At 44.7% G+C, this 24,090-nt stretch overlaps 1 protein-coding gene across 1 annotated transcript in view; it reads left to right on the forward strand.

Moving 5' to 3' along the window:
* MEI1 (meiotic double-stranded break formation protein 1) overlaps nucleotides 1-24,090 on the forward strand; it is a 61,129-nt gene that overhangs the window by 11,014 nt on the left and 26,025 nt on the right. The window contains exons 7-19 of the mRNA XM_070408858.1: nucleotides 254-384; nucleotides 1,835-1,949; nucleotides 2,770-2,886; nucleotides 3,877-3,976; nucleotides 4,072-4,206; nucleotides 11,645-11,759; nucleotides 12,556-12,647; nucleotides 13,653-13,794; nucleotides 16,035-16,146; nucleotides 17,754-17,814; nucleotides 19,668-19,765; nucleotides 20,268-20,436; nucleotides 20,819-20,966. Coding sequence (XP_070264959.1) covers nucleotides 254-384; nucleotides 1,835-1,949; nucleotides 2,770-2,886; nucleotides 3,877-3,976; nucleotides 4,072-4,206; nucleotides 11,645-11,759; nucleotides 12,556-12,647; nucleotides 13,653-13,794; nucleotides 16,035-16,146; nucleotides 17,754-17,814; nucleotides 19,668-19,765; nucleotides 20,268-20,436; nucleotides 20,819-20,966 — 1,535 coding nt within the window. The remainder of the gene's footprint in view (nucleotides 1-253; nucleotides 385-1,834; nucleotides 1,950-2,769; nucleotides 2,887-3,876; nucleotides 3,977-4,071; nucleotides 4,207-11,644; nucleotides 11,760-12,555; nucleotides 12,648-13,652; nucleotides 13,795-16,034; nucleotides 16,147-17,753; nucleotides 17,815-19,667; nucleotides 19,766-20,267; nucleotides 20,437-20,818; nucleotides 20,967-24,090) is intronic.

Genomic DNA, 24,090 nt, shown 5'->3' on the forward strand with positions numbered 1-24,090 from the left:
CGGTTAAACTAGTAAATGAATTCAGTGAAGTTGCAGGATACAAAATTAGTTGTGCTTCCACATACTAACAACAAATTATCTGAAAAAAAAATTAAAACAACAATGCCTTTTACAATAGCATTATATAAAATAAAATACTTGGGAATATCTTCGGAGTCATAAAGACGTTCCTGGGGGCTGTCTGAGGAGCTCCCTTAGGTGTCCTCTGGTGGCTCTGCTCCTCTTGCCTGACTTCCACCCCTTTGTTTTCCAGGTCTGCTGAGGCAGCTGCTGAAGTATGATCTCTTTGTGTCCATGATCATGAACAAGTCAGCCCTGGCGGAAAGTGCAGACGGTGTTGAGGGGCCACCAGGAGAGACCACACTGCCTTTGGTGCTCAAAAAGGTCCTTGTCTTGTGATTCCCTGTCTCCAGATTCAGTAACGAGGGAACCCGAATGTCCCCTGAGCCTTGTCTTCATCCACCAGTCCTTCCGTCTAGGATTTACAAAGCATTTCCTTACTAGCCAAACAACATGCTGTTTAAAGACTCAGAGTACATTTTTTTTGAGTTGTGAATCCTTATGTTGCATCTTCCCCTTCACATCCGGGCGGCCTGGGAATGAAGAATAGATGCCACAACAGAAACAGAGCTACCTCCGCTGTTCTAGGGATAACGCTCAGGCTTCTCAGCGTGGTGCCTAGAGCCTCTTTCTCTGGACCCTGTTTACCTTTCAGCCTTACTCACCTGCGTCTTCTACTCCACAACCCAGTGCTCCAGCCATATACAACTTTTCCCTGGTCCTGTCTACACTAAGACATCCTGGCTAGCTGTGCAGATGCTCTTCCCCTTTGCCTTTAAAGCCTTTCCCCTTCCGTTGTATGTTGATCTCTGATTCAGCTTTCAAGGCCTAGAGGGCTCCCCTGTCACCCTAGTTTTTTTAGGTAGAAGGTGCCCCTAAGTCACAGCGCTTACTCACTATATTGTGGTTGATCAACCAGGGTCTTCTTTAGGGTGGGACCTGAGTTTGACTGTCTGCCTGAAGGGCTCAGCACAAGGCTTGGCAGAGCTATAATCCTCATCTCATGGCAGGAGTATCATTGATTGACCAGACTGTGGGACTCCTGCAGGAAAGAGGAGGAACTCTGGTCAGAAGTGGGAAAGGACAGTTGGGGATAGGTGAGTTAGGGGTTAAAAAGCTAGAGCAGCCCTTAACCAGTTTGGCTCAGTGGATAGAGCGTCGGCCTGCGGACTGAGAGATCTCAGGTTCGATTCCGGTCAAGGGCATGTGCCTTGGTTGCCGGCACATCCCCAGTGGGAGGTGTGCAGGAGGCAGCTGATCGATGTTTCTCTCTCATCGATGTTTCTAGCTCTCTGTCCCTCTCCCTTTCACTCTGTAAAAAAATCAATTAAAAAAAAAAAAGCTAGAGCAGACTGCTCCTCCTTGTTCCCCTGGGATGTTTCTAGAATGGTCCCCACAAGGCCTGTGAAATCTAAAGATCAAGTCCTGTGCCTCTGAAACCACCCCCCCCCCCCCCAAAAAAAAAAACAACCCCAAAACCTCTTTTTTGTGTTTCTTTTGCTGTTGCCATCCTGGTGGTGAGACACATCACTTCTAGGTGATGGTTTTCATGTTCTTTCAGTGCCACTGTTTTGTTCTATTTCTCAACTGCTGTGCATAGAGACTCCTTTCCATAACCTGTAACTGCCCTCCCTGAGCACCGTCCTCATGCCTGGTGACTGGTAGTGCAGGAGGGATTCAGAGACATTTAGGTTCCTGCCCTGAGGCACTCAGGCTGTGTGCTTCTGGTCCTGTCAGGTGTGTAACCAGCACTTTCTGCTTCCTGTTTCTCCAGCTCCTCCTTTCCAGAGATGAGATTCTGCAAGTGGCCAGTGCCCACTGTATAACTGCGGTGCTGGTCCACTCTCCAGCGAAGCATGCCCCGGCCTTCATTCATGCTGACATCCCAGGTAGGGGGCCCCTTCTGACCTTTCCTCCAAGGACCCTAGAGTTCTGACTTGGTGACCCTTGAGTCAGCAGCAGCAGCAGTCTTGGGGTTCGGTGATAATGCATCCTGGAGGGATGGGTTGGGGGCAGGTTCAGTTTTACAGGACAGACTCTAGGAAGTAGGTCTCATGATGTCTCAATTCTCTTGCTCCAGATTTCTTATATGACCCTGAGAAGTTTGTTACTGATCTACATAATTTGTTTGACCATCTAGGAAAAAACACCCAGTGTGGGGTGGTGACAAGACTCATGCACCAGGGAGACAAAGGGAATTAATGTTTCCCAAGGGCTTGTTATGAGCCAGGAAATATTCCCTAAGGTGCTTGTAAATGTTGCCACATTTAGGCCCTCATATTTTCTTTTTATGGGTAAGGAAACTGAGGATCAAAGAAGGGAAATAACTGCTTTAAATTAACAAGACTATTCATTGGCAGAAAAGGGATGTAAAATCAAGCCTTTCTAGTTTTAAAAACTCTTTTCTTTGCATCATGCTGCTTGCCCATCTGAGAATCAGGGGATCTGAATTCTAGTCCCATCTCTACCACTAATAATACCTCTTTCTGTCTCAGTTTCTCCATCTGTTAAAAAAAAATGAGGTTAGACCATAACCCTGAGGACATTTTTCAGATTTATCTGAATTAATGATCATGTTTCATGGAGAGGGTGTGTGAACAGATAAAGTAACAGGTGTGAGATGCTGAAGAAATCTAAGGCCCCAGCATTAGTGAAGGGATCATGATTACATAGCTGTCATTTATTGTTTTCTTTCCCTCTTGTCACCAGAGTTCCTCTTTGAGCATCTTTCCGCTTCCAGTGAAGTGCTTATCTGGTCCAGCTACAACTGCTTGATACTTCTGGCAGAGGAGCCACTCTTCTTTTCCAAGTGCCACACGGTGTACGGTTGGTGTGGGGCCCTATACTAGCTCTGGGTTGGGAGGACAGCACTTTGAAGTTAGGTAGCCACAGCAGTGATAAGGGACTAACCTGCATTTTGGCGGGGCATGCTGGTTCTGATCATTTCCATCAGCCCAGACTCATTACCAGATCCATAGTCAAGCAGTACTATCCCAACAGTTCTTCAGTCCTTTCCTGTACTCCAGATATCTTCCCATCTAGTTAGTCCCTAAGTTTTTCTGATTCATCCTTTTTTAAAAATATATTTTTGTTGATTTCAGAGAGGAAGGGAGAGGGTAAGAGAGAAACATCAATGATGAGAGAGTATCATTGATTGGCTGCCTCCTGCAGGACAGGGCCCCCACTGGGGATGGAGCCTGCAACTTGGGCATATGCCCTGAACGGGAATTGAACCATGACCTTCTGGTTCATAGGTCAACGTCAACCACTGAGCCATGCTGGCCAGGCTCTGTGTTCCTATTCTAAGCCAGGCACCAGGTTTGGACTTGGATATTTAGAGATACATATAACGTGGTCCCTGTCCGCTGGAAAGGGAGAGAAATATAAACAAGCTGACTAGGGCTGTGCTAGAGAAAAGTATAGCAGGTGTGGGAGCTCAGGAAAGACCCACAGCTCTGCCTGAGTGGATCAGAGAAGGCTTCCTGGAGGAGTGGAGATCCAGTGTGATTCTTTGAGGAGCAATAAGAGTGTCTAGTGGGGAAGGTGCAGCTCAGTCAGTAGGTATTCACTAAATATTTTGAGTGCCAGGGCCTGTGCTTTGGCTTGTGCTGGGTTTCAGGGAGACAGAGATAAATCCGATAAGGGCCTGCCCTCAAGATCTCACCGTCTTGTTCCATCAGCTCAACCTTGTCAGGGTGCCTCCTCGAGGGGCTGCTTACAAACATGTGCTGTGCAGAGCCTCTCACTTCTCCTGGGCGGTCAGTGAAGGAACTACCATGCACTGATCCCTGCCTCTGCCATGTCATTTTGAGGTAGGGATTGAGTCGGTGGTGAGGAGCCTGCAGGAAAGCCTGAGGATGAACAACACAGAGCTGCACAAGCAGGGCATGCTGTTGTTTGCTGAGATTCTGACTCGGTGAGCAAAGCAGTGGAGAAGGAAAGAAGTGAAGTATTTATTCTGGTGGGGTCGGTGATAGTTCACTCACTTGTTCCTCGTTTACCACTTCTTAGACAGCCGGAGGAGATCAAGCTGTTCACAAGCTCAGCCATGTGCAGAGATGCTGGCCGTGCCCTCCAACAGGCAGTGAGCAGCCCTGTGCTGGAGGTGGCCATGGAGGCGGTGAAGGCTATTTCTGCCTTTCTGAGGTGAGAGACCAGGCAGGCTGACCTTTCCACCTCTGCATGTACCTGAGGGCCAGGTCAAGGCCAGGGCAGCTTCCAGGGGCTACTTGTCAGGGAAATTTTCTTGAATTCTTTTCTTTTCTTTCTCTTCTCTTCTCTTCTCTTCTCTTCTCTTCTCTTCTCTTCTCTTCTCTTCTCTTCTCTTCTTTCTTTCTTTTTGCCAGACCTCTTTCTTTTTTAAAAATATATTTTTATTGATTTCAGAGAGGAAGAGTGAGGGAGAGAGAGATAGAAACAGCAATGATGAGAGAGAATCATTGATAGGCTGCTTCCTGCACGCCTCCTACTGGGGATTGAGCCTGGGACCTGGGTATGTGCCCTTGATCAGAATTGAACCCGGGACCCTTCAGTCCCCAGGCTGACTCTCTATCCACTGAGCCAAACCAAATAGAGCTGAATTTTTTTCTTTCTGATACTCTGTTGTTCTCTCTTCTTGGAACTGCCATTCAGATATTGGACATCCTGGATTGGTCATCTAATTTTCTTTGTTTTATGAAAATTCTTCATCTTTTTGTCATTATATACTAGTTTCTGAGAGATTTTCTTGATTTTATCTTTCAACCCTTCTATTGAGTGTTTTATTTCTGCTTTCATATTTTTTACTTTTTAATTTTTATACATAATATGCTTCATGCTGCCTAATACACTGAATAACTTTCTAGCAGGGGTAGATGCGCATAACTGCGTTATTTTTCATCAATCAGGAAAATGCTTCAGTAATCAATGTTCTCCAAACCTTTTACATAGTAACAATTAACTCCAGAAGGGCCTATCTCTTTCCATCAAAGTCCACTGATAAGAATAATAGCCACCTTTTCTTCTTCTTGGCAACGTTTTTTCAGACATCACAGAATTCTCAGCTGCTGCAGTTCCCAGTAGCTAGCAATGTCCCATCCAGTGAGTTCTTCTGGCTTATGCGCCAGAACTGTTCAGAAAGAAAAAATTTTACGCTACCTTTAAGGTGTCTCTGGCTGGTCTAATTAAATAAACATGAGACAGATTAACAGGAGAAAAACCAAATTTAGTAACATGCCTACCCTCCTGTATACATGGGAGAGACCTGGGAAAACTGAGTAACTCCTCTGCTTTCTTTTTTTTTTTTTTTTTTTATATATATTTTATTGATTTTTCACAGAGAGGAAGGGAGAGGGACAGAGAGCTAGAAACATCGATGAAAGAGGAACATCAATCAGCTGCCTCCTGCACATCTCCCCCTGGGGATGTGCCCGCAACCCAGGTACATGCCCTTGACCGGAATCGAACCCGGGACCTTTCAGTCCGAAGGCCGACGCTCTATCCACCGAGCCAAACCGGTTTCGGCGACTCCTCTGCTTTCATATTTTAATTTGGAAGAGTTCTTTCTAATTCTCTGCATATTTTCATAACATTTTTATTTTGTATTTATTTCATGGATATAAATTTTTAAATACCAGCCTTTTGTTTTAGTCTAGAATTTCCCCCGACACTCCCTTTCTCCTAATTATTCCTTCTGCCTAAAATACTCTTTCCTTAAATCTTTGTATGAGTGACTTCTTTCAATCATTCAAGTCTCATTCAGAACATCCTTCCCTAACTGCATAGGTATGCTATTATAGCACCTACCAAACACTTGGTAGTTCTTATATATTCACTTGCTTTTTGTCTCCCCTCAACATGTATCTATATCTATATAGATAAAAGCCTAAGTGACCGGCCAATCGGCCGGAAGCTATGACACTCACTGACCACCAGAGGGCAGACTGTCAATGCAGGAGCTGCCGAGCAACAGCAACTTTGTAGAGTGCCCTCTCATACTACTCCGGGACCCCTTGGGGAATGTCAGACTGCTGGTTTCGGCCCGGTCCCCGCAGGTTAGGCTGAGGGACCCACCTGCCGGAAGGACCCTGCTCACTCTGTAGACCTCCACAGACGCTGCCCCAGGGGAGGGACTGCAGGAGGTTGGCTCCAGGGCGTGTCTGGCCCGTCTTACCCAGTCCTACCCTGCCAGCCACCTTCTAATTAATTTCTTTTCAATGTGCACGAATCCGTGCACCAGGCCTCTAGTATCTTTATAATCTTTAAGAGATCAAGGACAATGTCATTTTTTTCACTGTTCTATGCATTTCTCCTAATAGGTAGTCAGTATATGAATGAAGGATGTTAAAATGGATGGTAAGACTAAAAGATCCTAGGGTCAAGATGGGAAATTATTCCTTAGCAAGATGCTTGATGTCTTAGAAAAAATGATGGAGGAAAACCATATTTATTTATATAGTAACTTTTATTTTATTTCCACGTTTTCACTTTTAAAAATCTAACAAAGTAATATATTCAAAAAATATATGAAGTTTATAATGAAATGGTACAGTCTTCTGTCCTTGTTTCCTAAAGGAAACTAATTTTAACTCATTTTGGTTTTAGTTCTGGTGATTAATAACCTACATGTAAACAATATTTTTATAATGTTTTATAATGTTTCTTTTTTTGTGTTTTTATTGATTTTAGAGAAAGTAAAAGAGAGGGATAGAGGGATAGAAACATCTATGATGGGAGAGAATCATCGATTGGTTGCCTCCTGCATGCCCCCTACTGGGGACTGACCCCACAACCTGGGCATGTGCCTTGACTGGGAATCGAACTGTGACTTCCTGGTTCATGGGTCGACGCTCAACCACTGAGCCACACCAGTCAGGTTATGGTCTCTTCTTTAACAGTAGCTAAGTCTTTGTGATTTGACTCTAGGTTGGTTCTAAAAATTGACAAAAAAATAGCATTTACATTACAATTTTACTTTTTACACTGAATAACTTCTGTTTCTTTTCTCCCTTTGTCCTTTCCTAGATTTAAATCTCTAAATCTGGGGCATGAATCCCAGTGAGGGTGGGATGAGGAAGCCAACAGGGTAGCAAAGCATAGAGCAAGAGCAGTGTCAGTCAGAGGTGCCCGTGCAGAGCTGGAAGTCCCCCAGGAGGTCGTTGTTATGGGACTGGTAGCACCTTTCAAGAGGTAATAGTTGAGCTGAGCTATGAGGGATGAGGTAGATTTAGATTTGTGGAAGGATCAAGTTTAGCTAGAACATGTTGGTAGGTAAGTGTAGGGGTTACTCGGAGTATAGTAGCCAGTGTGGCCAGCAGTTGTGTGAAGGGGATTATACAACAAGTCAGAAAGCTGGTTTGGTCAGAATTGTGGAGAGTGATGGGTAAGGGACTGGTTATTAATCTTTTTTTTAATTAAATCTTTATTGTTCAGATTATTACAGTTGTTCCTCTTTTTTCCCCCCATAGCTCCCCTCCACCTGATTCCCACACCACCCTCTGCTCTTACCCCCGCCACCTACTGTTCTCATCCATAGGTGTATAATTTTTGTCCAGTCTCTTCCCACACCCCCCACACCCCTTTCCTCCCCGAGAATAGTCAGTCCACTTCCTTTCTATGCCCCTGATTCTCTATTATATTCACCGGTTTATTCTGTTCATCAGATTTTTTATTCACTTTATTTTTAGATTCACTTGTTGATAGATGTGTATTTATTGTTCATAATTTTTATCTTTACCTTTTTCTTCTTCTTCCTCTTCTTAAAGGATACCTTTCAGCATTTCGTATAATACTGGTTTGGTGGTGATGAACTCCTTTAGCTTTTTCTTATCTGTGAAGCTCTTTATCTGACCTTCAATTCTGAATGATAGCTTTGCTGGGTAAAGTAATCTAGGTTGTAGGTTCTTGGTATTCATCACTTTGAATATTTCTTGCCACTCGCTTCTGGCCTGCATAGTTTCTGTTGGGAAATCAGCTGACAGTCATATGGGTACTCCCTTGTAGGTAACTGACTTTTTTTCTCTTGCTGCTTTTAAGATTCTCTCTTTGTCTTTTGCTCTTGGCATTTTAATTATGATGTGTCTTGGTGTGGTTGTCTTTGGATTCCTTTTGTTTGGGGTTCTCTGCACTTCCTGGACTTGTAAGTCTATTTCTTTCACCAGGTAAGGGAAGTTTTCTGTCATTATTTCTTCAAATAGGTTTTCAATATCTTGCTCTCTCTCTTCTTCTGGCACCCCCATAATTTGGATGTTGGTACGCTTGAAGCTGTCCCCGAGGCTCCTTACACTATCTTTGTATTTTTGGATTCTTTTTTCTTTTTGTTTTTCCAGTTGGGTGCTTTTTGCTTCTTTGTATTTCAAATCTTTGACTTGATTCTTGCGATCCTCTAGTCTGCTGTTGGAACTCTGCATAATATCCTTTATTTCAGTCAATGGTCCTTTTTCATAACCTCGAAGGTCTCACTAGATTTCTTGAGGGTCTCACTACATTTATCGGCGGTCTCACTAGATTTCTTGAGGGTCTCACTAAATTTATCGGCGGTTTCCAGAAAATTCTTGAAAAAACTAAAAGTGTGGTTTTGAACTCTATATCCAGTAGTTTGCTTTCCTCCATTTCTATCATTTGTGACTTGTTTCTTTGTCTTTGCATTTTTTATGCTTCCCTGTGTTGGTAGAGTGGCTTTATGTGCTAGGTGTCCTATAGGGCCCAGTGGCTCAGCCTCCCCAATTACCTGAGGTGGACACTCTTGGTGCACCCCTTTGTGGGCTTTGTGCACAGTCTTGTTGTAGTTAAGCCTTGATTGTTGTAGGTATCACTGGGAGGAATTGGCCTCTGGGCCAATTGGCTGTGAGAATCAGCTGTGTCTGCAGTGGGAGAACTTCTGAGCTAGAGACACCCTTCTGGGGCAAGACTTGCTTCAGTGAGGCTTTGGTGCTCACTGAGTCTGCCCCTGAGTGTGTCCCTTATGGATCTGAGGAGTTGTAATCTGGATGGTCCCACTCTGACCACTGGGTACACTGGCTCTTGGATCTCTAAGGAGGTGCTAATTTAGCCTCTGCCTGAGGCTACCCAGCAGGAGCTATGGAGAGATTCCTCTTCTTTGTTTGGGGTTTGGAGGTGCCCAGATGAGGCCCAGCTGTGAAGCAATGCAAGCTGCTGTGGGGCCTTGGACCTTCTTTTGGAAGTTCTGGGTCTCTTTGATTCAGCCGCAGTTTGTTAGGTAATTTTCAGGTTGTAAAGGGCCAGGCCTTTCATATGCAAAAGCCTCTGTGCACAGCTTGGGTGGGGCGGGGTCTCAGGGGATCAACAGGGCGGAGCAAGCAGCTATGGCTGCTCCTCAGTCCTACCCTAAGAGGCCCCGTGTCTCAGTGTCCTGGTAATCGCTGCAAGCACTTCTGAGAGAAAGCCGCCCTCGAGTTCTGCCTGATGCCAGACAGTCCAGTTTCTCCCGTATGAGTCTGGCTCTCCAGAGACTCACCTGGAACTGGAGTTCAGAGCAGTCGGGAGCTTGAGACTCCCTCCCAATTGAAAAAGACAACCGAGTCTTCAGCCGCCAGCCCTCTCCACGTGCGCCGCGTCCTCAGTTGCCAGCCTTTTCCGAGTGCACCTCCTACCTCTGCACTTTACTTGCGCACCTCCTCTGAGTCTCAGTGCTTTTCTCTTTCCTTCTAGTTGTAGAATTTCCACTCAGCCAGCCTTCCTGTGGTTCTGGATGATGTCCGTTTTGTCTTTTAGTTGTCTGGTTATTAATCTTTAGACTATTTTAATTTTGACTTTAATTTCCCAGAATGTTTACTGAGATGGTTCCTCTGAAGTGGAACACAACTGGAACAAGGCAAAAGGAGTGAGAATTGCTAAAAAGAATTTTCAGTCCGTAGGACAATGCTCTATCTACTGAGCCAAACTGGCTAGGGCTTGCTGAAAAGAATTTAAAGATGGGGGAACCAGGGCTGACAGTCAGTGTAGGATTGAAACTTAGAGCTTCCAGAAATGAAGAGAGAAACAGGAAATCAAGCCTGAACTATAGACTGAGTGCCTGTTAGAAGGCTCAACAGATTACTCTCAGTGTTCAAGAAAGGCCAAGTGATGAAGGTTAGCATAGGTTTCTCATTAGTTACTGCAGTGCGTTGAATAGTGTGGGCTCCTAAATCCAATGACTAGTGACCTTGTAAGGAGAGGAGGCTTGGGACATACAGTGACAGACACAGACAGAGGGAAAACGACCGTGGGAAGACATAGGCAGAAATTGGAATGATGCAGCTGCAAACCAATGACCAGGATTGCTGGCAACCACCAGCATCTGAGGCAAGGCTGGATTCTTCCTAGAGCCGTTAGAGGGAGCCAACACCTTGATTTCAAAACTTAGAGCCTCCAGAACTGTGGGAGAATAAATTTCTGTTGTTTTAAGCCAAGCAGTTATTGATAATTTATTGCAGCATCCCTAGGAAACCAATACTGCTACCTTATAACCTGCCAAGTAGTCATTCATTCATTTAACATATTTTTTATGTAGCATCAATTTATAATGCATCTAGCTCTGTTTAGGTAAAGTGAAAAGATGAAACTGGTCCTTGGCTTCTTGGAGCTCACAAGGAGACTAGTCAATGACGGTTGCCTTCTTTGAGTCTATAGAATATGCAGGTTCAAATGGACCTCAGTGTGTTACTTTTCACATTTAACCAGCACTCCCAATGATTGCATCTCCAAAAGTAATTTCAGTCTCTGCTTATAATCTCCAAGAACAGGGAGCTCACTTCTTAGATAGTCCCCTCTATCTGTACAGAGTTTTGACTCTTAGAAAGTTCTTTTGTATACTGAAATAAAAATCTAGGTCCTGATAACATTTCCTTATTGGTCCAGTTTTTCCTCATCAAGGTAACAGAGCAAATTTGATTCTTCTTCCCCAAGAAGAGCTTATCACTTACCTGAGAACAATGACCAGATGCATCTCTTGATGCACCTTCAGTTCTAGACAGTACTTCTTTCACCAGGAGGTCCTTCTGAGTGAGAAAACCCACTGTATCCTTAATAACAACAATAATAGTCATAACTGTCACTTATAAAGACTTAGTATCTATTAAGCATACTGCTAAGTGCTTGGCATACATGATCTGACTTGATCTTAGAATAACTCTATGTGGAGAGTACTACTAACTCTCATTTAATAGATGAGGAAACAGTGTTAGAGAGAATGAGGAATGTGTACAAAGTCATGCGTCTAAATAAGTGCTGGGGCAAAGGATTTTATCAGAGCAGATCCTGGCCCTGTGTTCTGATCAACCACATTGCTCCCCATTGCCCTAGGACAGTGATGGCGAACCTATGACACGCGTGTCAGAGGTGACACGCGAACTCATTTTTTTGGTTGATTTTTCTTTGTTAAATGGCATTTAAATATATAAAATAAATATCAAAAATATACATCTTTGTTTTACTATGGTTGCAAATATCAAAAAATTTCTATATGTAACACGGCACCAGAGTTAAGTTAGGGTTTTTCAAAATGCTGACATGCCGAGCTCAAAAGGTTCGCCATCACCGCCCTAGGACCTGGGTGTCTTGGAGTACCCTTACCTCGCCCTAAGCCTGCCTTTGTCTCTGGATGCAGGAAGGACCATCAGAGTGCTCCGCCTGTGCAGTACAGGGAACTGCGGTCCTTGCTTGAAGCCATGCTGAACCGCTGTGCGGATTTCTCCCAGATCCCATTGAGCAGGAGGTCCCTGGTCAGTGAACTGCAGTCTGGAGATCATGCTGTAATGTGTTTTTAGTATAATTACCTTTGTATGCCACTATACCTACATTGAGATGTTATTTTTTCCCCCCTAACTACAGAGCTGTGAGGCATAATAGTTGCTATTTTTACAGATTAGGAAACTGAAGTCATAAGGGTTAAATAATTTTTCTATAAAGCTCAATACTAACAAGTACCTAATTTTGGATAGTAAATCCCAGGGTATCTGTACCCAAGCTTACTACACTCTCTGTCTTTTATATTATTCAAGCAAGTATGCTAAACATGCTCACAAAATTATTTAAGGCTAGATTTACTAGAATCTTAGAAAGAATTTGGCTAATATGCAATGTATTGAATTGTTGGTTTTTAATGGTCCATGGACTTAAAATATCAGAAAAGATACTGTTAATATGAATACTGATTATGTCTTTCAAGATTAATTTTGGAAATTAAGCTCTTCATACCTAATGGGGTGAAGATTTTTATGTGTTTTGAAGCAGCTAATGTGGGCATTACAACCAGTTAGGCCAATGTCCACCCACCTGTGACCACTTTATGACCAAGAGCCAGTTCTGTGGTTCAAAGGGAAACAGATGGTTAAGGTTCCCCCTTCTCCCATTTTTTAAAGGAGCTGTAAGGTGGCTAGATTGCGAGGAGATAACACTAGAAAGTGTTAGGTGTAATAGCCAGACTTCAGGTGAGAGGAGGTCTGTAGTCCTCTACGCACAGACTGGGACCCAGAGTAGGTACCTGACCCAGGTTCCCTTCTCTCCTCCTCACCTCAGGGCCGTGCCTCCAGTAGAGATTTGGAGAAGGCCATTCTTCGAAGGGGAACGTTTCTCCTGAGCACTCTGGAGGGATTTAGGAATGCCTGCAGGTGAGGGGCCTTCTATGGTATAAAATAGTGGTATGGAGGGTGGGCTTGGAAAGGAATCAAAGGATGAAGTTCTTGATTTCTGATGCTTTGCTGCATAGTGAGAGGACTTTGGCTGGGGTGGGGGTTGGGGACATGTGCGGGTGTGGAGGGTGTGTGTGAAGGAGGTTTGAAGACATGTAGCTAGAGTGGGAGGTTTCTAGAAATTCCCTTCTGGTGAAGTTTGCGTTACTGTATAATGTTCTGTGTGTGTGTACTGTGTGTTCTGGTGAAGGTTGTGTCTCATTCAACTTTGTTCCTCTTCCCAAATAATTGAGCTAAATGCTTGTTGGATTAATTCAGTTCACATTTATGGTGTTTTTAAAAAATATCTGCTGTGTCCCAGGCCTGGTGCTAGGTAGTGGAAGTAGAAAGACGAGCTCACAGAGATTGTTTTGTCTACATATGTGGGATTCATTAGGTCAGTGGTCAGCAAACTGCGGCTCGCGAGCCACATGCTGCTCTTTGGCCCCTTGAGTGTGGCTCTTCCACAAAATACCAACTTCTGCGCATGGGCCACGAAGTTTCAATCGCACTGTACATGCGTGTCCGCATGTGGTATTTCGTGGCAGAGCCACACTCAAGGGGCCAAAGAGTCGCATGTGGCTCGTGAGCCACAGTTTGTCGACCACTGCGATTAGGTTGTCACAGATCCGAGGAAGGTGTTTCAGATAGAGGGCAGCATCAGTTAAAGGCAAAGAGATGTGAAATAGCAAACGGGGTGGGATGCTCAGGGAAGTGTCTGTACGAGGGTGAAGAGTCATTTATTATGAGAGAGGGGGAGGGAGCACGAAAATAGGGAGGTAGCCAAGGACCAGGCCCTCCCTCTGAGGCCTCTTGAATGTTCTCCAGATCTGCTGATAGGGATACTTTCTCCAGATCCTGAGCTCAGGCATTCCTCTAGGAGGATGCTTCTCACCTCTGTGTTACCTAGGAAGTAGGGGATATACTCACACACAGATTTCTCAGGTTGGCTGTGGAATTCCAGAGCGAGCCTTCGGCCCAGGAGAATCCATTCACAGCTCCCAGCGCCGAGAAGGAAGACACCTTGGAGGCCTTCTCAGAATTTCTTCTCAGTGCCTGTGACTCCGCTTGCATCCCCATGGTGATGGTGGGTTCCCTGAGCCATGGGCAGAATGAAGCTTGGGGAGGTGAAGAATGTGAGTGTGAGCGTGAGCGTGAGTCTGGCCTGGAGATGCAAGGCAGTGACTACTCAACTGGACCTTCTGAGGCAGCGGTCGCCAACCGGTGGTCCGTGAGGTCCGAAAGGTTGGTGACCGCTGGTTTAAGGAAACCTGTGGAGCATCGGTCGCCAACCGGTGGTCCAAGGACCACTGGTGGTCCGTGAGGTCTGAAAGGTTGGTGACCGCTGTTCTGAGGTTCTCAGCGGGGTTGTTCTTGCAGCCACTTTTCCTTTGGTTTTAAAAACAAAGTGTAGTATTTCATTGTAACACTAATAGATGCCTCTTGAGAAAAAGTAGAAAACAGTAATAATAAAATAAATAGGTAGTGTTTATGGGGTGATAAATGCCTTATATTCATTACCTAGTTTGATCATCCCAATGACCCCGTGAGAGGGAGCTATAATTTCCCCCAGTTTAAAGAGGGTATTGTCATATTCCTGTGGTTATAAAGCAAGTGCATGACGGTACTGAGGTTTGAACCCATGTGTCCTGCATAGTAAAGCATAGCGATGAATGTCTGTGATCCAGACTAAGGAACACAAATGTGTTCTGTGTAGTGAGAGATGGTCACTGGAGACAGACCTGGTCTGGAAGAAATTCATTTTGAGCTGACTTGAGCTGGAGATGGAGGAAGATCTGGGTCCAGAGCTGTTGACTGCCCAGCTGACATTGAGTGAAGCCTGTCCTGGTTGAGGGTTGGACATCTGTGAGCCTTTGAAGAGCCCCTGTTAGTCAGGATGGCCATCTGGGAACAGTAGGGCAGCAGGGAGGCATCCTCTGGTTCGGTCCCCCCCCCCCAATTGATTTTTAGAGAGAGTGGAGGGAGCGAGGGGGGGGAGAGAGAGAGAGAGAGAGAGAGAGAGAGAGAGAGAGAGAGAAACATCGATGTGAGAGAGACACATCAATTGATTGTCTCCTGCTCATGCCCCAACCAGGGTTGGGGATGGAACCTGCAACCCAGGTCCATGCCCTTGACTAGAAATCGAACCCAGGACCCTTCGTTGTGTGAGCTGATGCTCTAAACACTGAGCACACCAGCCAGGGCCATCCTCTGGGTCTGACAGGATAGAACAGCTTTTCCTTGAAGAGGCCTGTGAGCCAGCGTGCCAAGGTCTTCAGATTGGTAACTGTAGGAGCCATGGGTTGTAGCCCTGATTGGCACACACAAACAGTAACACTTGGGCAATTCACATTGATGTCCTCATCTGCTCTGCCTTCCTCTTAGATTTATAAAGTGTTAGAGCTAGATCTAGAATAGACCATAGAATTGTTATTCTTGCTTTCTACTTTTCTGTATTTCACACTTTATGTATTTTCTAAGGGTTTTTTTTTAAAACTTGGTTAAAAACCAAAGGAACAGTATCTTAAGAGTCATGTCTCTGAGGTCCCAGATCTTCTTTACAGATAGGGAACCGAGACACTGAGAAGGATGGGAGGGGCGGGAGGAAGGGAATGACCCAGGGACACATAGTGATCTGGTGCAGAGCTTGAACTAGAACCCAAGTTTCTCTACTCTTTTTTAAAAAAAATATATTTTTATTAATTTTAGAGAGGAAGGGAGAAGGAGAGAGAGAGAGAGACATCAATGATGGGAGAGAATCATTGATTAACTGCCTCCTGCATGCCCCATACTGGGGATCGAGCCCGAAGCCTGGGTATGTGGCCTGATTGGGAATTGAAACATGACCTCCTGGTTCAATCATTGAGCCACACCAGCTGGGCCATGTTTCTCTCCTCTTAATTCAGAGCTCTGTCTACTACGTCAGGCTGTCCCATGACTCTGTTCAAAGATCACATCAAAAATAAATGTGAAGGCAGTTTGTAAACTGTATTATTGTTACTATGGCTATAGTAATAGGAAATGGGTGTCACTCTGCATTATCATTTAGAAAGTACCTCTCACATACCAGATCTCATTTGTTTCTGGGTGGTAGGACTTGTTGTTACTCCTATTTCACCCTTTTTGATACAGAGGCCCAGAGGGGTAAAGTACCTGACACTATTAAGTGATGGATCATAAGCCTTGGATGTAGGCTTGTGACTTCAGTTTCCTTCCATTGAAAGGGTTAGTCTACCGTTTTAGATTTGATGCCAGTTTTGCTAATGATTTTTCTTCTTCAGAGGCTCATCCCTGGTGGGCTGTGTTCTCCCTCCTGGTTCTTTTCAGAGGCACTTGGAGCAGGCCACTCATCCAGCCTTGATGGAAGTTTTCCTTTCAATTCTACACAGCCTCTTTGTCATCGTTCCCCACATGAAGGAGAAGTTCTCCAAGAAGCTCGGTAGGGAGAAAGCAAGAGTGGATGTTGGGAGGGAGGCAGGCACCTTAGGCAGCTGCTCAGATGCTCAAAGAGCATAACCTGTGGATGGGAAGTTGACGTATTTGTTCAGAATTAAATCTGCTCTGCCAGTGTTGGTTGGAAGGGAATATCATTCAGAAAACAAAGTCCTTAAAAGCAATTCTCAAGTTTATTGATACTTCTCTTAGAGTGTCCAGGAGGTTCCAGTTCAAAGCCCTCAACACACCTCTTTCCATATTACTGTCATACTCCATATTCCCTCAGACCTCACGATACGTTCAGCATCTCTTATGCCTGAGCACCGAATGCCCAAAGTACCCCCAGTCATTGTGTCAACTGAGAAACTTCCCACATGCTTTCAGATGCCTTCTAGGGGAGCAGTAGCCCTGTGTGAAGCTGTTGTCTAGCTCTACACGGAAGTGCCTTCCTAAAATTGACCCCAAGTGGCTCCTGACTCTAGCCTTCTCCAGGCCTTCTTGCATCTGTTTATTTTAGTCTCTCGGTCATTTTTGTTGTTGTTAACCCTCACCCGAGGATATTTTTCCCATTGATTTTTAGAGAGAGTGGAAAGGAGGAAGGGAGAGAGAGAGAGAGAGAGAGATGAGAGACTCCTATTCTAGGAGAGGGTGGGAGGCTGTATGGAAGAGAGAAAAAAGCAGGACCTTTGTTGTTAGCACATGTGGGTTGGGATTCTTACTTCATCCCTTACTTGTTTACTGATATTGGGCAAATCAGTTTTCTTATCTCCAATGCCCTCAGTTAGAACATGGTGATGATCATCAGAATGAAGTGAGTTAACATGTAGATTTCCTGAATGACTGTACCCCTTAGTCATTGTGACAGCCAGCACACACTTCTTTCCTTCCTTTCACCCACTCTTCTTGCCTGCCATACTACAAGAGCCAAGAAGATCCAGTCTTGGTGAGCTAGATGGGTAGAGCTTCAGATGTGCTGATGTCTGGGGGGCAGTGGTGGGGAACAAGGGATGTAGAGAAAGGCTGTGTATGGGGAGATATAGAGTATGCAGCATGAAGCCAGCTAGAGCAGGATCAGGGGCCCAACCTGCAGGAGAGAAGAGGGAAGCAGGCACTGCCAGCCAAGAGTTGGGCAGAGACCTGGAGTAGTGGGGGTAGAGAAACTTTGGGCCCCTGAGAGACTGGGCCAGGAGGAGCCCTTCCAGCAGACAAGCTGGGCGCCCCCTCCCCGCGGGAGTCATGGGTTAAACTGCTATCCCAGAAAGTTGCTGTGAAACTCAGCGGGATGAAGTGCTTGCTATATGCTTTAGCCCCAGGACAGAATACAGATCCTCCCCAGCACTGGAGCTGGTGCGGTGGGAGCTCTTGATGTTCTTGTTTAGAATTCTGCTTTTATCTCTGTTTCACAGCCACCTGTGAGGTATAGATATTGAAACTGATTCTCGGAGGAGTTAAATAAGTGCTCCAGTGTCATAGTCCTAGATAGGGAAAGAGCAAAATTTGAGCTCTGGTCTGCATGACTTTAACATAGTTCTCCTTGGTGCCCTCCAGACTTGGGAATCTCTAATGCATCTGGTTTAACCCGCTTTCTGCTTTCCTCCCACTTTCCCCAAGCTGCCTCATCCTTCATTCGACTGACTCTGGAACTGAAGGCCAGGTTCTGCAGTGGCCTGAGGTATGTATGGTCCCAGGCAAAATTAATGGTCAAGGAGCCAGCATCCTTGACGGGACACGTGGAAATTTCTAACTGGTGTGGTTTAGTCATAGGACTTGTGGGGGCATTGACGCAGTATCAGAATTACTCAGTAACCAGTCATATGAGCTAGACTTGCTTCTGTAGCTTGTATTTCATTTGGTTCTGGTAAGGCCCTCCATCCATGTGATAATTGGATGGGCACCTCTCACATGAAAACTGGAAGGGTTCTTAGAGATCATTTGTGTAACCACTCATTTTACAAATGGGGAAACAGAGGCCCTCCGAGGGTAAGGGATGCGGTGAACATCAAGAAAGTCATGTTCTAGTTGCCACCAGGCCAGCAATTCCAGAGGAGAAACTCTTATTCAAAATAGTCTGTCTTCTTACGTTCCTGTTTGTTTGTTTTTTTAATTGATTTTTAGAGAGAGGAAGGGAGAAAGAGAGAAACACAATATGAGAGAGAAGCATTGATCTGTGGCCTCTGGCACATGCCCTGAGGGGATTGAACTCACAATCTGGGCATGTGCCCTGACTGGAATTGAACCTGCCACCTTTTGTGTACAGGACAACACTCCAGCCCACTGAGCCACACCAGCCAGGGCTAGAGCAGCCCTGTTTACCTTCCCATTTGTGATTTGCCACCTGTCTCTGCATGTACTTGGCAGGTTCCGTTTGTTACTGTCTACAGGGCAGTATCCACCTCTCCTTTCATGCCTGGGAATAGAACACCCAGTATTCAGGAGAAAATATGGGGGCCAGCTGGATTCAAAGTCATGGTTTTGGATGTTTTGTTGTTCTCCTTGAGTACCTGTTTGGGGTCAACAGCTTCCTCTTTTTTTGTATTCCTCAGCCTTTCCTGACCCAGGAACACATTTTTGTTTGTATGTTTTGTGAAATTGGAACTTAGTGGTCTCCTTGATTTATTTTTTCAGCAAATTTTTAATTAATAATTGTATGGACCAATTATATTTATATTTACTTTTTTTTTGTAATTGTCACCAGAGTACATAACATGCTTAGACAAAGTAAGAGAGGGAGGGTAGGAGGGAGAGAGGGATTGATTGATTTTCTTCCACACTCCCCGATTGGGGATCAAATCCGAAACCTAGATATGTGCCCTGCCCGGGAATTGAACCGACAACCTTTTGGTACATAGGACTACACCAGCCGTGGGCAAACTACGGCCCGCGGGCCGGATCCGGCCCGTTTGAAATGAATAAAACTAAAAAAAATAAAGACCGTACCCTTTTATGTAATGATGTTTACTTTGAATTTATATTAGTTCACACAAACACTCCATCCATGCTTTTGTTCCGGCCTCCGGTCCAGTTTAAGAACCCATTGTGGCCCTCGAGTCAAAAAGTTTGCCCACCCCTGGACTACACTCAACCAACTGTGCCAGTCTACCCAGGCTCCATATTTATTTATTTTTTTAATCCCCACCCAAGGATATTTTTCCATTGATTTTTAGAGAGAGTGGAAGAGAGAAGGAAAGACAGAAAAATCCATGTGAGAGAAACACATGGAGTGGTTGCCTCCTGCATGTGCCCCAACCAGGGTCCGGGTCAGGGAGGAGCCTGCGACCGAGGTATGTGCCCTTGACTGGAGTTGAACCCAGGACCCTTTGGTCTGCAGGCTGATGCTTTATCCACTGAGCCAAACCGGCTAGGGCCATATTTACGTTTTTATAGCCACCTTGACACCTCCTCTACCAAGGCCATGGTTAGACTATCACTGGGCTCTGGCACAAAGCAGTGGCACCCCAGTACATGTAGGGACAATGCTGTCCCAGCCAAAGTAGCAATGTCTTCTCTTTGTGTTCTCCCTCTAAGTCACTCAGCCCTAAACCAGGTGTGTTCCAGTTTCCTCTACTACTTGTGCATCAACCTCCTCTCAGCTCCAGCGAATACAGGGCCACCTTCCCAAGAAGGTAAGGTGCTGCTATCTGACTACTCATGAGGTCTGTGGTGGTCTTTTAGAGTCGTTTGTTGCTGTTGTTGTTAATCCTCACCCTTTTTTTTTAGAGAGACTGGAAGGGAGGAAGGGAAGAGAGGAGAGAGAGAGAGAGAGAGAGAGAGAGAAAGAGAGAGAAAGATGGCACTCATCACATGTCCTGCAGTTATTTGTCTCATCTGTTTTCCCTACCAGCTGCCTTGAGGTACTGGAGGTAGGGCCTGTGTCTCACAGCCTGGCCTAGAGTAGCCGCTCAGTGAACATTTGTCAAATGAATGATTGAGAGACTGTATCCATGTAATCTTTAGTCTCTCCTGGTTGGCTGAAAGCTGCATAAAGGAAGAGGGGATTCTGATTTGCTTTTATCCTGCACGTACCCTACTACCCTGTGCAGTACTCTTCATGTAGCAGATACTTATGTGCTCATTACTACTCTCATGTGCTCTCTGTGTGGCTTTCTCTAATTATTTTCTCCCCAGAACTCTCTGCAGTGTCGGAGGTTCTGCAGCACGGGCTGCCCCAGATAAGCAGCAGGAGCCCTGAAAGCCTTGCCCTCCTGTCGGATTGCCAGTATGTGGAGGGAGCTGCTCGCCAGAGACAGTTCTGCATCCTGCTCCTCTTCTACCTGGCCTACATCCACGAGGACAGGTCTCCCTCCCCCAGAAATTTGCCCATTAACCACACAAAAGCTTAATGATAAATACAAGACGACGGGGTGGACTGGCTGCCAGAGCGGGACCTCCTGACCTTCAGAAGTAGCATCCTTCTTTTTAACAATGCCGGTTCAGCTGGCTCTTTCACCTTCCGGGTGTGAGTGAGGAGTCTCTGGTCCCTAACAGCCTTGCACAAAGCATGGAACCATGTGTTGTGGATGTGATAATGCTTTGTTAAGTATATATGGCACGCTCTTTGTGCAAGGTGTCATTAGGCTGTGGACATGCTGGAGCCGAATGACAGTGGCTCAGGGAGGATGTGGCAAGGCTGGACAGCTATCTCTGCCTTTCTCACTCAGACCCTCTTTGGTTGACAGGCTTGTCTCAAAGGCAGACTTATCTGTGGCTGTGCAGAGCTTCCTCCTGTCTCTGCAGGCCCAGGGTGAGCGCCCTCCACTTGTGGTTCTCAGAGCATCCATCTATCTGCTTGCAATCTGCCAGGACAAAGACGATGCCCTAGATGAGGTATGGGCCACACTCCCGGCACTCCTCCTGCACCTCTGTGCACTGTGGCTCCTTGGGAGACTGATGTTGTGTGTATAGAGAAGAGAGAGCTGCGGTAGGGAGCGAGGGGAGGGTGCTGACACATACAGAGCCTATGTAATTTAGTTAATTCTCTCAACAGTCCTGGGAAGCAACGATTATTATTTCCTTTTCACAGACAAGAAAGTCAAGACTTGGGTTAAAGTCATTTTCTCTAGGTCACACAGGTAATCGATGGGGGAGCCAGACTTCAACTCAGACTTGACCAATTCCCAAGGCTCTTTTCTTAGTACCAAGTCCAGTTTGTGTAGGAGAGTGGTGTGAGGTATTTCCTCCTAGTAACAGTTTACCAAACAAAGCAGGTTGCTGAAACCCACATTATTGGTTTTTTGTTTTGTTTTAAATATATATATATATTTTTAAAACAGATTTTTAAAAATACATATTTTATTGATTTTTTACAGAGAGGAAGGGAGAGGGATAGAGAGTTAGAAACATCGATGACAGAGAAACATTGATCAGCTGCCTCCTGCACACCCTCCACTGGGGATGTGCCGGCAACCAAGGTACATGCCCTTGATCAGAATCGAACCTGGGACCCTTCAGTCCACAGGCCAACACCCTATCCACTGAGCCAAACTGGTTAGGGCTTTAAATATATTTTTATTCTCTAGCTCTTTATTCAGAGAGGAAGGGAGAGGGGAGAGAGAGAGACATCAATGATGAGAGAGAATCATTAATGGGCTGCCTCCTGCACACCCCCATTAGGGATTGAGCCCACAACCCAGGCATGTTCCCTTGACTGGAATTGAACCTGAGACTCTTCAGTCTGCAGGCCAACACTCTATCCACTGATCCAAACAACTAGGACATTTAAAATATATATGTGTGTGTGTTTTTATTGATTTCAGAGAAGAAGGTAGAGGGAGAGAGAGATAGAAACATCAGTGATGAGAGAGAATCATCAATTAGCTGCCTCCTGCACGCCCCCTACTGGGTATCGAACCCCCAACCCAGGCGTGTGTCCTGATCCTGAATAGAACTGTGACCTCTTGGTTCATAGGTCAGTGCTCAACCACTGAGCAACACTGGCTGGGACAGGTTATTGTCAGGCTGATCTCAAATCACTTTTGATGGTGGTAATGTATATCAGGCTTTCTCTTCTCTAGCTCTTTATAAACTCTTGGGGACAAGGACTATGTCTGAGTCATCACTGAATCTCCTTTTTCATTGAAGATTGCTTCTACTCCTTAGATGTGGACTCTTCAGCCTCAACCTAGGATACTTTTCCTTCGCTTACTATTAATTTTGCCTCTTTTTTTATTACTGTTGGGGCAAATGTGATGTAAGCAAACTTGGTTTAATTTGAATGGAAGCAGGAAGGGATAGTCGAAGTGCAATGGATTTTCAAGTAAGATAGATCAAGGTATACAACGTCCCATTGTCTCTCAACCATTGGTGATCATTGCCTTGATTCATTAATTCATTAGGGATTGCAAAATAATAATACCCTAATTCTGTTCTTTTCTCTTTATTAATTGGAATACTTTTATTTAAAAAAACTTCCCTTATCAACTATTTGTTACTGTGGATGATAGATTATATAGAAAGAATAGATTGAATATTTGATCCAAGGAGTTTTTTTTTAGTATTGTTATGAACTCATGGATTTAAAAATATTTGATGTGTTTCAATCCACTATAGATATTAGCCTTTTGAGGCTCAAGTTGTTCTATCTTTGGCCAGTGGGAGCCTATTCATGCTAGTTCCTAAGTCCTTTTGACACAACCCTAGTCTTTAACAGAGTTTGGGCTTTCTAGTGTGATGAGAGACGTCTGGTAGTGCATGTGAGGGCCCACAATAGTTGCTGTGTTAGTGTCTCCGGGAAAGGGCATTTCAGAGTGTCAAGTCCTACTTATTCCTGGAAGCTCTTACTTTTCAGTAACTTCTCTCTAGTTTTATCAGCATTTCCTAAGCCCCTTACCACTACTCAAATAAATAAGCACATGGGTTTTTTTTAATTTGTTTCTCAACATTTTAGCAACTCAAACAATGTGGCTTGACCACTTGACAGGGGCCAGGTGCCATGTGGGGTCCTCTCAGGGTTGAGGTGCAGGGAGCACTGGTTTGCCAGGAGAGACAATATTTCCTACAAGGCAGGCAGCAGCTGCAGGGAGTGCTCTCCTGGAGGCTGAAGGACTGGCCAGGAGCTACCACAGCACTTGGGAGATTGTTGCGTCAGGAGAGACTTCCTAGAGGAGACTGAGGTGAAGGGAGAATTTTCAGGCTGAGAGTAGAGCAAGATTTAAGATACGGAATTGAGAAGTTGCCCAGTCTACACACTCAAGGAAGGGAGACTAGTTTAGTGTACTTTGCTAAGACATGGGAGACAGTGGAGAGAAGCCGGACTTAATAACATGCTTGAAAATGAAATTGAGAAATCAATCCCATTTACAATAGCATCAATAAATGATATACGTAGGAAACATATTTCACAAAAAAGTGCAAGGACTTGTACACTGAAAATTACAAAACATCATTGACATATGATGACAGAAGATTTGAGTGGGGTGGTGGGCACACAGTGCAATATACAGATCTCATAACAAAGAAGCCCACACCTGAAACCTATATGTTCATATTGACCAATGTCAACCCAATAAATTTAATAAAAAATCATTGAAATAAATTAAAGAAGACCCAAATAAATAGAACGACATTCTTCTGTGTTCATGAATCAGAAGACTTAATAACCAATTATAAGATAAGTAACTTCTGTGGATATAATATACAACACAATGACTGTAGCTAACAATAATACTACTTTGTATATTTGAAAGTGGCTAAGAGATTAAATCTGAAAAGCTCTCATCACAAGATAAATAATTTTGTAAGTATGTGAGGTGGTGGATATTAACTAAACTTATATTAATCATTTCACAATGTATACATTTATCAAATCCTTATATTGAACATAATGAATTTATATAATGTTATATGTCAATTATATCTCAATAAAACTGGAAAAGAAAAGGAGACTTAATAGTGTTCAGATGGCAATACTCCCCGAATTGATTTATAGATTCAACACAATCCCAATCAAAAT

This window comes from Myotis yumanensis, unplaced genomic scaffold (assembly GCF_028538775.1).
Source record: "Myotis yumanensis isolate MYYU_CA2020_CCGP unplaced genomic scaffold, mMyoYum1.0.hap1 SCAF_3, whole genome shotgun sequence".
Taxonomy (NCBI): domain Eukaryota; kingdom Metazoa; phylum Chordata; class Mammalia; order Chiroptera; family Vespertilionidae; genus Myotis; species Myotis yumanensis.